The 14,160-nt window shown below is 48.9% G+C and overlaps 1 protein-coding gene across 4 annotated transcripts in view; it reads right to left on the bottom strand.

Annotated features, from left to right (window-relative positions):
* Window positions 1–14,160, bottom strand: part of ADGRD1 (adhesion G protein-coupled receptor D1) — a 145,741-nt gene that overhangs the window by 108,304 nt on the left and 23,277 nt on the right. For 3 of the 4 annotated variants that reach the window (XR_007471934.1, XM_049698649.1, XM_004276633.3), the window contains exons 5-8: window positions 9,007–9,186; window positions 6,392–6,646; window positions 4,177–4,241; window positions 3,240–3,395 (exon numbers count right to left, since the gene is read on the bottom strand). Coding sequence is in view for 3 of the 4 variants with exons in the window: in XM_049698649.1 (XP_049554606.1) it covers window positions 3,240–3,395; window positions 4,177–4,241; window positions 6,392–6,646; window positions 9,007–9,186 (656 nt within the window). In the remaining variant the exon portion in view is untranslated. Of the gene's footprint in view, window positions 1–3,239; window positions 3,396–4,176; window positions 4,242–5,854; window positions 6,009–6,391; window positions 6,647–9,006; window positions 9,187–14,160 lie in introns of those variants that run through there. The other variant, XM_049698650.1, reaches the window with a different exon arrangement.

The raw sequence follows: 14,160 nt of genomic DNA, 5'->3' as shown, positions 1-14,160 counted from the left end.
CGCTAAATATTTAGAGAACACATCATCAAAATTCCTCACTCTTTCATTTATCTTTATTTGATAAATACTTATAAGACCCTAAAGTGCAATGCCTTAAAATTTAAAGATGAAATTTAAAAACTAAACATGAAAAAAACAATCATGATCCCGGCCCTCGTTGGGCTTGAGGCCTAGGGGGCAGAGTTTATAATCTAGAGCAGGGGTCAGCGCTTTTCTTTAAGAGGATCACCTAGTAAAAATCTTAGGCTTTACACGCCATACAGCTCTGTCACAAACACTCAGTTCTGCCACTGTAGTGCAAAATTAGTGACAGACAATCCATAACTAAGTGAGTGTGTTACAATAAAACTTTATTTACAAAAACAGGCAGTGGGCTAGATTTGGCCCAAGGGCTACAGTTTGCTGAGTCCTGATCTAGAGCAGTTCAGCTGAAAAGAAATATAATGCAATCCAGTTTTATTTTATAATTTTATTTTAAAATTTAAAAAATTTTATTTTAAAATTTTATTTTAAAATTTTTTATTTTATTTTATTTAAAAATTTTTTATTTTAAAATTTCTAATAGCCATATTTTAAAAAGTGAAAACAAAACAGGTGAAATTACTTTTTAATAATACACTTGACTTAGCCCAATATATCTAAAATATCACTTCAACATGCAATCAATATAAAAATCATCAATTTGATAATTTACATTCTTCTGTTATACTAAATTCTAGAGATCCAGTGTGTATTTTAGATCTTGATTTGAACTGATCACAGTTCAACTGCTCAAGGGCCATGTGTGGCTAATGGTCTCCTTATTACCCAGCACAAGAACTGACTTCTTGTCGCTTTCCTGTTCAACTGTTAGTGGTGAGAAGCCAGGGCATTATGGAAAATTGGACACAGATGCCAAAGATGTTTATTTCTCATCCAATCAGAGATGGGTGGAGTCTGGGGTAAATCTCCAGGATTCCTCTCCAGGACACCCAGAGTCAGGTATCTCAACACGGGCCCCCATCAGAGGTCTCAAGCTGATGGCCCACAGGCTGAATCTGCCTCATGAATGTCTTTTATTTGGTTTGTACACAATTGCTTTTAAATTTCAGTTAGCTGTCCACTTTTTTTTTTAATTGGATGATTTTCCACTTCAAAATCAGGTACAGAGTTTTGCTTGCAAAATCAGAAGAGGTTACCCTCAAGGTGAAAGTCAGGGGACTCAAGCAGCTCGATGCCACTCCCTGTGGGTGGGCACCTTCCAGTTTGCCACGGTCTCTACTCCTCCCTATCGTCTATCTGACCCAATCATCCATTTACTTTATTTGTCTGGCCCCTGCATGCATTTGAGTTTGGGACCTCTGACAGTGTCCAGTATATCTGAGGGGAAAAGGGGAGTCGAAAGGAAAGAGGAAATCACCAAGCTTCAAAAGAAACTGTTCGCTATGTAGACCTGCCTTGAATTCTGTTCCCACGTAGACACCTCTTCGAGACTATGGAGGGGCCGGACCCTCCCGTTCACCCCTCTGGGCAGTCTGTTCCCTCTGGGCATTCTCACACCCATCCCTAGAGCTCACGTGCAGAGCCCGGAAGTGCTTCCTGTAGGGAGCCCGGAAGTGCTCAGAGTGCTGCCTTGGCCCCGCCCATACTGCCATATGATTGGCTGAGCTGCCAAGCCAGGCCTGCTCCCCTCGGCTAGTGATTGGTCTAGGTGCAGTCATGTGATGGATCTTTGCCGGGGGAACCATGGGAAAGAATTTCGTCCCCTATAAAGACGGAGGAGCCCCCGACCTTGCTTTCCCTCCTGGTGGTTGTTAGTGAGGTGTGGTGTTTGGAACCGTTCCAGCCCCTTGGAAATAGAGCAGAACGCCAAGAGAATTGTCCTGCCGCTACCCAAATCCCTGCTGTGAATGAAGACTGAAGTAGTCAAACTTGGAGTGAAGCAATTAGATGCCCCTATTGTTTTTAAAATAGTAATATGACTGTTTATTTGCAGCCAGAACCATTCTAGGAGAGAGACTTGGGTCATCAAATTACCCCCATAACACAGACTGGGAAACTGAGGCTTGAAGAAGTTAAAAAGTTGCCCAAGGACATAGAGCTGGGGGTCAAGCCCAGGCTTGCCTGACTCCAGTGTCACTGAGCTCCTGCAGCTCGGGACATCCCCGCACAGCACTTTTCAGACTCCATGGTGCACCTTCACCCTCTCAGCCCTGAGCCTCTCGGAAGCAGGAAGTGGTTCTTGGTCGTCCCAGATCCTCAGAACCTAGCATGTTCTAGGAATGAATGAACGAAACCTGAGACGTCTAACTCTTGCTTCTGTCGCCTGGGCAGGAAGGCTATGGCGTTCAGGACCCACCCTGCATTTCAGGATGTCTTTGTTTACAGAACACATGCTTTCAGGTACTTCTCTGGATCTGTCTTCAGCAAGGAAACCAGTAAGAATTAAGAACTCTTAAAAAGCACTCGCCAAGTGCCAGACACATACTATGCAATAGGAACCCTTTTAGTCCCCAGTGAGGTGAGTCCTATTATCTCCCCATATCTCAGACGAGCAAAGTGAGGCAGAGACATGTTACATAACGCGACCAAGAGTGCACTGTAAGTAACCGGCAGAGACATTCAACCCAGCAGTCAGACCGTATACATCCTGCTCTTAACACTTATGCTGCACTTTTGAAGTGAAACGGTCTCAAGCATCCCTTCTGTCTGCACAGCAACCAGGAGCCCTGTGCTGAGATCGAAGTTATCAAGCCCCCAAGAGCCCAGCATCCTCCCCTACCTTGACCTAGAAAGATTTTGAGAATGAAAAGAGAAAACACCTTGGTTCCAATGCCATACGTGGTGCATTCCCTAAGTGCTTTACGTAACTTTGGGAATTCCCACTGAGATACAAGTCACAGTGTTGGGGTCACACTATGGCCCCACGGTTAAACCTGCCAAAGACCCAACTCCACCTTCTACCTGTTGCCAAGGGAGGTGGCAGAGTCTACAACGGGAGTTGCAAACCCAAATGCCTACAGGGGCCAGGTGGACGGAGGGAGGGGCCAGGCTGGCTGGGCACTGGGAAAACAAGACGAAGAGTCGAGTCTCATCTTCAGGAGACTCCACTGAGCTGTGCAGAGCTGGCTGGAGTAGCCACGCCGTCTGGTTGAAATCCAGACTTTTATAGTAAAGTTTCTGATTTTTTCAGCCCTGCGTAGGTCAAACAAGGCACAGCTGTGGGCCGTGGTCTGGCCCACAAAATCAAATAGCTTTACCTTGGTGAGATTTAATGCTGTTTCCTCTGAGAGGGATTTATTGGGTAAGCTGAGGGACATATTCTGAAGGTAATTCAGAACAATTCCAGGACTCTGGAAGTTTCTTCTCTCCTCTGTCAAGTTGGTTATGATGGGATGGTAGGCGTCAATGGGCACCTAAAAGAAATCAGCGACGTGAGTTCCTTTAAGAACTAAAGCCAAGATTTGTACAGAAGTTCAGCGTGTCCTCCGGGCCTCATGCTTCTCACACCATAGTAATCATGGTAATAGCACCTACTATCTACCAGGCAGGCACTCCTGTGACTACTTCACGAATAGCATTAACATTTCATCCTTTCAGTGGCCTCATGAAATACGCACACATTTGATAGATGATACTAAGCGTGGAGAGGCTTATGCAGAAATAAATAAGGGAACTGGGATTTGAACCCAAGCACATGGTTCTAGAGTCTGTTCACTCGCTATTACATTAAAGTTCCCACGGAAGGGAAGTTGATTGGTCACAAATTAATTCCAGAGGGGAACACTTTCTAAACGTATCGATCCTTTCCTCAAACATCAGAAGAAAATGGCGCAGAGAGAAGCCAGGTGTCAAGGTCGGCTCCTCTCTGTTCTCAGCTCATGGTGCCAAGTGCACCAGAAAACAGTCCCGGGTCGGGGTGGGGGTTCCCTGGGAAGTCTTGGTGACTCCGTGTAGGCACCGGAGGCTACAGGCCACACAGGAAGCAGGTCTTCCATTTAGTCACTCCGAGCGTTGAGATTTAGTGCCAGTGTTGGCTTCCTCTACATTTATTATTTCCTCCCAGACATTCATTATACTGCCAGTAAGACAGGACCAGACTGTGAAATGGGATTCCCACTCTCCTGGCATATAGTCCAAGCAAAAAGACATCACCAAGATGGGGAGGTGGGGACAACATTAAATGCATCTGCTCACCCTGGTGTTTGCTGTGGCTGTCGTGAGGAAGCTGGGTGGCGTTGAGGACAACAAAACATGCTTTCCTGGAAAAAAATCAATCATGCTTCGTTAAGGGCTAAGCCATGGTCACCTCGTTCGCCCTCAGGAAGGCCTGTCCTTATTCAAAACTCTCCCAGCTTCAGAGACAAACTAAGAAGAGTCTGAGAATGTTTTGAGTAGCAGTGTCGCTGGAAAGATAAAGGCCTAATAACTCAGCCAAATGGGTAGATTGTATGGATTTTCCCAGGTCAAATTATTTTTCCATTTATAGTCTAAATTGCTTGGGAATCGTCTTTAGGCAAGTCATCATATAAAAAGATGACTTTATACATGCTTTTACTGATTTCAAATACATAAAGACGCAAAAGAAATGGATTTCCATTGCATCTGGACTACTTAGAGATAAAACACAGAGGGTTGTGAATCACTGGGCTGGGACAAACAGAGGCCTCGCCACCTCCCCTCCCAGTGAGGTGACACTGGCGTGGACCCCATCAAGTGGTGGGGGACCATCTTCCTGAGCCCCTCCCATCCCAAGGATTCTATTCAAGACCCCTTTTGGTCCATTATGAATGATTATAACAATGAAGACATCCAACTCCTTCTAATTTTAGTATTCCCCAATGAAAACACAGACTTCACTAGATACTCTACTTCATTTCTGGAAATCCCTCAAGTTGCTTTGGGTGGCCTGAGGGAATAACCTCGTCACCCATCCCTGCTTCCAGGAGTAAATGACCCCGTGGGTGGAGGCGGGTAGCTGGTGAGAGGGTAAGGTGTGACCCTGCTTTGGGGATCGGAGCCCCAAACACTCTGTTCTCCAAGTCGGAGTGACATCCACTCCTTGGATACCAAGGAGTCCTATCAAATTCACATTTAACTCATGTGAGTCCATAAGAGAAAGTGAAGGGCAATAAAACTCATCCCAGCGGCCCTGTCCATCCTCATAACTGATGACCACGTGAGACTAGGATGAGAAACGAGAGTCGGCCGTGTCCTAAGTCAGTCTCGGTTCCCAACTGGCTCTTGTTATAAGAGCATCTGATTGTGCAGAGTGTGTTTCTAGTGTCAAAGAAACACACTTTCAAACCGTGGGACTCTGAACAAAGCCTTCTGCTTCCTCGGCTTCTCTACAGAAGGAACGGCCAACCATCGCAGGGCTGGGGGGACACCTGAGCAGGCGGAGAGCTGATCAACACTCTGCCTTTGTGTGAGTTAGAAGAGAAGAGGCCACCTCGGCTGGACCGACCCACCAGAAAATGGTACTGCTCTAGCTAACAGGTTAGAGGAGGGGCGCCTCCAGACAGGTCACCCAGGGAAACGCCCCCTTTGGGTACCTGCAGCCCTAGGTCATGGCTTCCTGTGCAGACAGATCTTTATGCAAAGGAAGGCAGGGTCCAAAACAGAGATTCCTAGTGACGTCATATGAGACACGAAAGGTCACATATGGTTCCATTTATATGGGATGTCCAGAATAGGTAAATCTATAGAGACAGAAAGTAGATCAGTGGCTGCCGGGAGCTGGGGAAGGAGGATGGGGGACTGACTGCGCACTGGTGCTGGGTTCCTTTGGGGGTGATGGTTGCACAACATGTGGACATAGTACCACTGAACTGTACACTGTAAAATGCTGACATTCACGTTTTATGAATTTTACCTCCATTTTTTAAATTAGTGACTTTCCAAGTCCCACAGTTCATCGTGGTTGACTGAGGACCTGAACCCAGGTCCAACTGTCCCCCGGGTTCCTGATCTGAACCACTGCTCTGTGCTAAGCAGGAAGGGGGCGTCCTGGGGGCGCTCCGAGGGCCCGTGGTGGGTGAGTCTGGCACGCGGGAGGCACGTGGTAAACATTTGTGGATCAAATGCACTAATGGACCTGGAACACTTGATTCCCAAAGCTTTCCATAAGCATCTGTCACAAACACCTGGAAAACTCCCTGGTGACGGCAGGAGATATTCATCTCCGCGTGTTTCTGATAAATTGTGGATTCCTCCATCTCAGAGAGCAGGGGCTCTAGAAGACCCCCGTATTTGTGAGGCCGATCAGGACACATCTCAGCCTGCAGCGCTGACGGCCGCATCAGGAGAGGGAGGAGAAGAAAAACGCTGGGAAGGGGAGGTGGCTACGAAGCCCGCCCCCTCCCCAGGGCTGACGTCACAGCCGGCCCGCAGCCCCTCCCCTCTCACTGACCAATGGCAGCTGTGAAGTACATGGCGACCTCGTCCGGCGTCAGGGCCCGTTCCCAGATGATGAACTCGTCAAAAGCGCCGTTCTCGTAGCGCTTGGGCTGGCGCTCGTCAGACCCTATCACGAGGTTGACATTGGGCTCCCCGTAGGCATGAGACACTTTTCCACTTGGGTCTGAGGTGGTCAGCGTCCCGTTGACGTAGACTTTGAGGCCCTCCTTGGACTTCCATGTAAATAGGACATGAGTCCAGTAGGGGCCTGGGAGAGAGCAGAGACCCCTTCTCACGATGTGGGTCGAGCTCTCCGTGCAGTGGCCATTCGAGCTTTAAGCACATTTCTCTTTCTTATGATGATGGGTCAGTGCTACCGCTGGCTGAGTCCTCATATAGGTCATAATCCACATCTCACTTCCCTCAGCCCTTAGGAGCACAGCAAAGAAGTTCCCCCCCACAAACCCCAGACGCCGTTCAAAGAGACCCTTTGCCATTTTAAATTAAATGAAGTAATAACTAATGGTCATAACTTGTTCAAAAATATTTTGTTAATCCAGCCTAGGCCAGCACAGGGCAGGTCAATGAGACCTATCTGAGGACCTGATTCAGCCCAAAGGCCACTGATACCCACCTCTGCCTGACCTCAAGCAGGTGATAGCAACCAATATGGCAGCACCGAGGGAGAACAGACCACTCCCGGCTCCGTCAGGATCCTCTATCAGGAGCCTTGGTGATGACTCGTCTCTCTGTCATGAGAACCACGTTCACCAACAGGAAGAAAGTTCACTGGACTCTGATGGTAGCTTGCCCCACAAAGGGCCACACCTCGTGTGCAGGTGTGTGCTCAGACGCCCTCAGGGACTTGCCGCTGGAAGACGCCCCTTATAGGGAGCCTATGACCCGAGCCAGGCCGTCATCTTAAATCACCCAGCAGTTACCCCGGGGTTCTCGCTCGGGGTTGTGCGACTTTCTAACCACGAGTCTGCAGAGAGCTCTTGGATCTGAGACAGGGCCGAAGTATCCCTGCCCTGGAGTGTGAAAATCCCTTCAATGAACAAATAAAGAGCACACTGCCAGGCAGAAATGTTTACACTTCTCCCCACTCCTCTGGGTGGGGAAACAGTCAGGATTCAGCAGATCTGACCTTAAAACATGTTCAAGATAAACGACTGGGTGCCTGATACTGTGTCAGCCCCAAGGGGCACGGAGATCAGACTCTTACGGAAGAGACTGATAGCAGGTGGAAGGTGATAAGAGCCATGAACAGGGGCAGGACAGGCAGGTCTGAACAGGTAGAGGACGCAGAGACAAGCTCTGGCCTCGGGGAACGGAGAGGGCAAACACACAAGATTCTCTCAAACTCCGTGTGCACCGAATTTGCCCCTTTTCCGGGGGTGGAGGTACGAGCTTGGTCCCAGCTCACAGCAGCGGCAGAATCAAGCAAGTGCATCCGGTGCTCACGGGGCCCCTCTCCCGTGGGCTCCTTGTGTGTGAGCTCATTCCACTCCCACAGTCACCCTATGACCCAGTACTGTTGTTGTGCTCACGTTACCGACGAGCGCACTGAGGCACAGAGCAGGCGGGTAAGGCGCCCGGGTGTGCACAGCTGGCAGAGGGGTGCAGGGCGGGATTGACCCAGGCTGCGTGGCTCCAGGGTCCATGGTTTTTTAACAACTGAGACACGCAGCCTCCTTTAAATGGTCCGAAAATGAATTCTCCTTGCCTGTGACAGAGATGTCATTTCCTCCTGAAGGAGATCGTTCTAGACTCTCACTTTGCCCTCCACCTCCGCGATTCCCTTCTTAGTCTCCAATCTGGACTGGGCAGCCCGTCCACGCTGCCTCGAGACATTCTGAGTCCCCCATCACCTCTCCCCATCTCAGTTCCCACTCCAGACCTCCGGCCTCCCCCAGCTTCCTGGCCCACACCTCTGACCTCATGCCCGGCCAGCGACAGATCACACTGAGCCCCGGAGGAAACAGGACTCGTCAGAGAGGACTGGACCACGTGGCCTCCCGACACCCACCTACGCACTCAGCCACATCTGCACACACCCAGTCCCCACACTGGTCCAGACCATCCCTCCTGAATCCCAGGCCCTCGCTGGCCTGGTGCCCACACGCCTCCCCTCTGCCAGCTTTCTTTCCCCTAATCGTCAGCCCCTCTTTTCCAAAACCTTTTTCACGGCGAAGTCTAAACATCTGCAAGCCTACAGCACTAAAAAGAAGGAGGGGTAGAAGGAGGAAGGGGAAGGGCAGGAAAAGAAGGAGAAACAATAACCACGCCACATGCAATATTCCATTTAATTTCCCCCAAGCTGTGAGGTAAGTATCATTAATGCCTTCACTAGGGAAACTGAGGCTCGGGGCACTAAGTAACATGCTGCGGTGACCCAGTCATCCGGTGGTCAGGGGGAGCACAGGCGTCCGCCCGAAGGACCCCGCCCCTCATCCGCCCCGTGCAGACATCTCCGCAGAGGATGTCATCTCACCCTTTCCAGCAAGTCCTCCCAAGCAGCCCCTGAGAGGGCGGGGCTCAACCGCCCACAGGCCAGGGGACCGACAGCGGAGCGTCTGGCCTCCATACGCCTCCCTGAGCATCCCTCCGGGCCAGCGGCGCCCTTACCTGGGGGGCTGAAGGTGGCCTCCCACGTCATGGAGTTCTCACGCGTGTACAGCTCCACGGAGCCCTTGCCACCGCTGGAGCAGACTTTGAACCCGTTGGAAATGACCTGTCCCCCGAACGCGAAAGGGGTTGTTCTGGAATGTTCTGCTTGCGTCTTCCAGAAAAAAGAGAACGTGACTCCTGAGGACAGAAAAGGCGTGGGGTTATTTTTAATGAAAAACGGACGGGACTTAACCTCACCGAAGCAGGTCGTTCTCGCTGCTCTTTGTTTTTCATTTAAAAGGCAGTTTTCTTTTTTCTCATTCCAGAGACAGTGTATGCTCAATCCAGAAAATACAAACCATAAAAACAGGTAGCTCACCAAGTACCAGACACTTTACTAAGGGTTTTAAATGAATCCTCTCCTCATAAATACGACAAAACCTGATTATCACTCATCGGCTTACCCCGTCAGGCAGATGAAGAAACTTGAGTCCGGTTTGCCCAAGGTCCCTGAACTAGAGACTGACTCAGATTAGACCCAAACTCAGTCTGACCTACAGACGTCGGCAGTTAAGGTAGCCCCTTCCAAAGCGTCTCCACAAACATATTTTACAGAGAAAGGAACCAACTCACACATACCGGTTCATAAGCCACATGTTTTGAGAACTTACTACATCACAGACCCCCTCCAATGGCCATAAATACACCTCTATGTCATCATTGTTTGTATCTGCACCTCATGACATTCTAAACAGGAACTCTAGGGAATTCCCTGGCGGTCCAATGGTTAGGACTGTGTGCGCTCACCACCGAGGGCATGGGTTCAATCCCTGGTCGGGGAATTAAGATCCCGAAAGCCGCGTGGCGTGGCCGAAAAATAAACAGGAACTGTAATTTTTTTTAAAGAAATAAAAAAAAACAGCAAACCCCTTCCCCCATGGCTGGGTCTTAAAGTTTCCTTCGACTTTTAATTTCCCAAACAGAACTGAAAGCTACACCTTTCTGCACCTCTCAGATTAGATGCCTTTAGGATAAATTCCCAGTAGGGCATTTCTAGTCAAAGAGGAAGCCACTTTGAAAGGTTTTGAAACCTACAACTGTTCATTCCCATCAAAGTGGGGCACACGAAGGCCCTGGCAGCCGAGACGGCCAGTCCGCAGACTCCTAAGTCCTGAGCCCGGTCCCCAGGCTCCACGTGGACTAAATGGTATGAACAAGCTGGCCCATTGGTGGGTGTGTCTCCATCACTGGAAGCAGGGGGAGTGTAAGGAACAAGGCCAGCCCTTGATGGTGAAGACCCTGACCCGCGATCACTGTGCAGTCCAGGGACAGGCTCCCGGGCGAGGGGCGACAGTGGCCGCTCCTGGCCGGAGGCTCCTGGAATTGCCCTTTGGATCCCTGATTACCTCCACTCTGCTTCTCTGAATCCAGTAACATTTACCCTTTCTTTGCCCATAAGTAAACGTGTGTGTGTGTGTGTGTGTGTGTGTGTGTGTGTGTGTGTGAGAATGCATGCAGCCTGCCTGGACTCGGTGGTGAAAGCCGGAAATAACTCAGGCGGCCTCAGCCCTCCCAAGCTGGCCCAGGCTCTGTGGTGGGAAGGCTTCATTGATGCTGAGAGAGGAGGTGCCCAGACTTGATCAAAACAGGCCCAGGATGGGGCTGGGAGGGGAGCGGGGGCGGCCATTGGCCCTGGGCCTTATTTATATAAATGGTACCAATTTTAGACTTTGTATCTTATCTTCAAGTGAGATGATGGGCACAGTCCAAGAGAGTCTGAATTACAAGAAGACATTTGTCATCAAGTATAAACTTCTGTCGCATCACCACCCATCCTGGCTGTAATGCTTTTTGAATCAACATATTTGTCACAAGTTGTTCAAATGTCTTGTGACAATATAATTGTGACAATTACATTGCATCATACCTTTGTAGGTCGAAAGCCTTAATACGATGAATATAAACATGTAAAACATGGCATGATTATATAATAATCATGGGAATATTTAATTATTAATTAATATATAATTATATATTATAATTATATATGTAATTCATAATAATATATAATTAATATATAATTCCCTGGTTTGGAATTTCTCTAATTTTTTTTTTAATGTAAAGAGGAACCTCAAAACAACAGATGAGGCTCAGATAGACTCCAGGGTAGAGCTCAGAGTCATAAGCAGCATGTTCTCAGGGCTATTGAGGAAAAAGGAAAGTCCCCAAAAGTGCCCTGGGACACAGGTCACGCCAACGAAAGGATGGGACTTGGGCAGTTTGCTCAGAGGGCGGCTGGGCTGCCCCAGACACTGCCCCACTCAGCAGGTGGAGGGGACTCCCAGGCCCGGGGCATCCCAGTACTTCTGTCTGCCTTGCACTGCAGTGGCGCAGAGTCCAGAAACAAAGCCCCAAGCCTTCCTGCCATGCCTCTCCACTCAGAAACAACCAATTTCACATGGACACGAACACGGCACATTGTGAAACTTTTGTTATGAAACGAAGTCCCAGCGGGATTCACAAAAGTCCATTTTTTCCAAACACTTAGCTGCATTTAAAAATTCCTTTCACTCCTGTCTTGGCCAAATATCTTTCTGTCCAGGAAGAAAAATAAAAATAAAACATTCAATTTGGCATTAGGTAAGGGAAGATTGAAGCAAACAATGGTTACTATCAGCCAAGCTTTTCATTTTTGTTCATTCAGCCTACAAAATAAGCATTTCTATCTGAGGGACAGCTTGTGTTTAAATATCAATTTACGTCTTCATAGAGTCTTAAAAGATTCACAACGAGCCCTCGGCTATTAGCATTTTCACGAACTTTGTTTCTTGCATTTGGAATTGTCAATACAAAGGAGAAAAAATCTGAAAAAACAGAAGTGCAATATGGACAAATTGACTCAATACTTTTCTTCTTCTTATGAGCATTGAATCCTCATCCGTCCGAAAAAAATAACGTGAGGAAAGTTCTTTCTCAATAAGACCAAAAAAAAAAAAAGAAAAGAAAAAAAATCCAGCTGTCCAAGAAAAGGTGGATACGTTTGAGTGCATAAATACTATAAAATTTTGCAAGGCAAAAAATTTACCATGACAAAGTCAAAAGACAAATGACAACCCAGGAAAAGTTTATTTGTAAAACACTGAACAAACAAGAAATGAATTTCCTTACTATACAAAGAACACTTTATAAAGAAAAGTAGGATCACTACTGCTTAAAGAGAACTTACTTTGAGCAAGACAGGATATCTCAAGAATTTTCATGTATTAATTCTTTTATTCCTCCTGACTAGGGTTAGGGTTAGGGTTACAGTTAGGGTTATGAGCTAGGTGTTAGTACGGTCCCCATTTTACAAGTGAGAGGATTGAAGCCAAGAAAGGTAAAGTTACTTGTCTAAGGCCACACAGCCAGCGACAGAGTCAGGATTTCAACCAGGCAGTCTGGCTCTGGAGTCTGCACCTGTCATCTCTCGGTCAGTGTTGTTTGGGAGAGGACTCACTCACTGAATTAGACAAAAAGATTCGAAGGCATTCCATGGAGGAGAAAAATGCACACTACAGACCTGGGCTAGGCAAGGAAGTCTTCTTGTGCGCTATCCTCTCGGTGTCTGCTGCGGGCGGGGCAGAGGCGGCAGGCAGGGGTGGGTAGGGAATCTCTCCAGGTAGAGGAGCAGCTCTTCCCAGACCCATGGACTCAGCACTGTGCCCTGCATGTTGGTAACTCAAAGTGGACCAAAGCAGCAGGCAGCAGGGAGGGCAAGGCGACCCGCAGGTGATGCAGCAGCCCGGCATCCATCCTCCCTCGCCCAGCACAGCACCTCCACGTTCTTGCGGGGGGACCATCCTCCCCACTCCTACTTCCTCTAGATCAGGTGGGGCCGACCACACAGCCCCAGGTTCCCATGGGCTGGACCAGTCGGAATCACAGGCACTGGCTCAGAGATGGACAGGCTTCAGCCAATAAAAGGGAGTCCTGGAGACTCTGGGCAGACATTGCTATCACACCTGGAAAGCCTTCTCGGAACAGAGCCAGAGCGATGGAGGAACACAAACTTTTGGTGATGTCATCTAAGCACCTGGACCCAGCTTGTGGCACGCTCCATCTCCCAAAGAAGCCACACCGTCTCCCATCCCATCTGCTTTCATGCCATGTGACCTTCCCGCTCTCCACCAAGACTCAGGCCAATTTCTCCACCTGCCCTCTGGCTGATTTGACCAAGCGGAGTCAACGGAAGTGGCCATGGCCAAGTTCCAGGTGCAGCTGTTAACTGCCTGGGAGCTTCAGCTTTCTGCCCTTGGAGCTCAAAGCCAACATGGAACAAGTCCAGACTCTGCTGGTGGAGAAAGAAAACACGTAGAGGAGCTGGAGGTGCCAGAGATGTGAGTGAAGAAAGTGGTCTTGGAAAAAAAAAAAAAGAAAGTGGTCTTGGATATCCACCTCAGGGGCACCTTCAGAGGACCCAGTCCTGGCCGCCACGGCTGCAGCTGCGGGAGAGCCCTGGCGACCCCCAGAACCATGAGAGGGGATGCTCAATTGTGTTGCACGTGCTAAGTTTGGGAGTGCTTGTTACGCAGCAGTCGATAACCAGAACAGTCTTTACCTGGATCCACTCAATAAACCCCCGAAGCCTAGCTGAGTTGCATTTCTGTTGCTTACAACGTTTCAGCTGAAGTTTGACAATCCACAGAGGAGTCCCCTTCCTGACCCCAAAGTCCCACCAAAGGCCACCACAAGGATGTGCACATGGCTCCCTCCTTCCTTCCTGACCACTACTGTGGGTGGCTGATTCGGGGGAGGATGCTGGAGAAGCGGCTGCAGGGTGAGAGGGGGAGCAAGGAGACTTCTCCATCCTTTCCCGTTTCCAAGAGGACTTGGTTCAAGACAGAGGTGGCCCTAGGCCTGTGAGAGACACACGTCCACCTACAGTGCAATGGCATGAGAGGACATGAGCTTATCCACGCATGTCGACTGTGACAACCAGCTGAAAGCAAGTTTCCATGAGAACCACCCAGAGCCAGCAGAGCAGGCTCAAGAATGTTCTGGAGTGGTGGAGTGATGCTGAGAGCATCAAAACCAACGCCATCCCAACAGGCACATGAAAAGATGCTCAACATCGCTAATCATCAGAGAAATGCAAATCAAAACTACCATGAGGTATCACCTCACACCGGTCAG

This window comes from Orcinus orca, chromosome 15, assembly GCF_937001465.1.
Source record: "Orcinus orca chromosome 15, mOrcOrc1.1, whole genome shotgun sequence".
Taxonomy (NCBI): domain Eukaryota; kingdom Metazoa; phylum Chordata; class Mammalia; order Artiodactyla; family Delphinidae; genus Orcinus; species Orcinus orca.
This window is presented reverse-complemented; position numbering and strand designations above follow the sequence as displayed.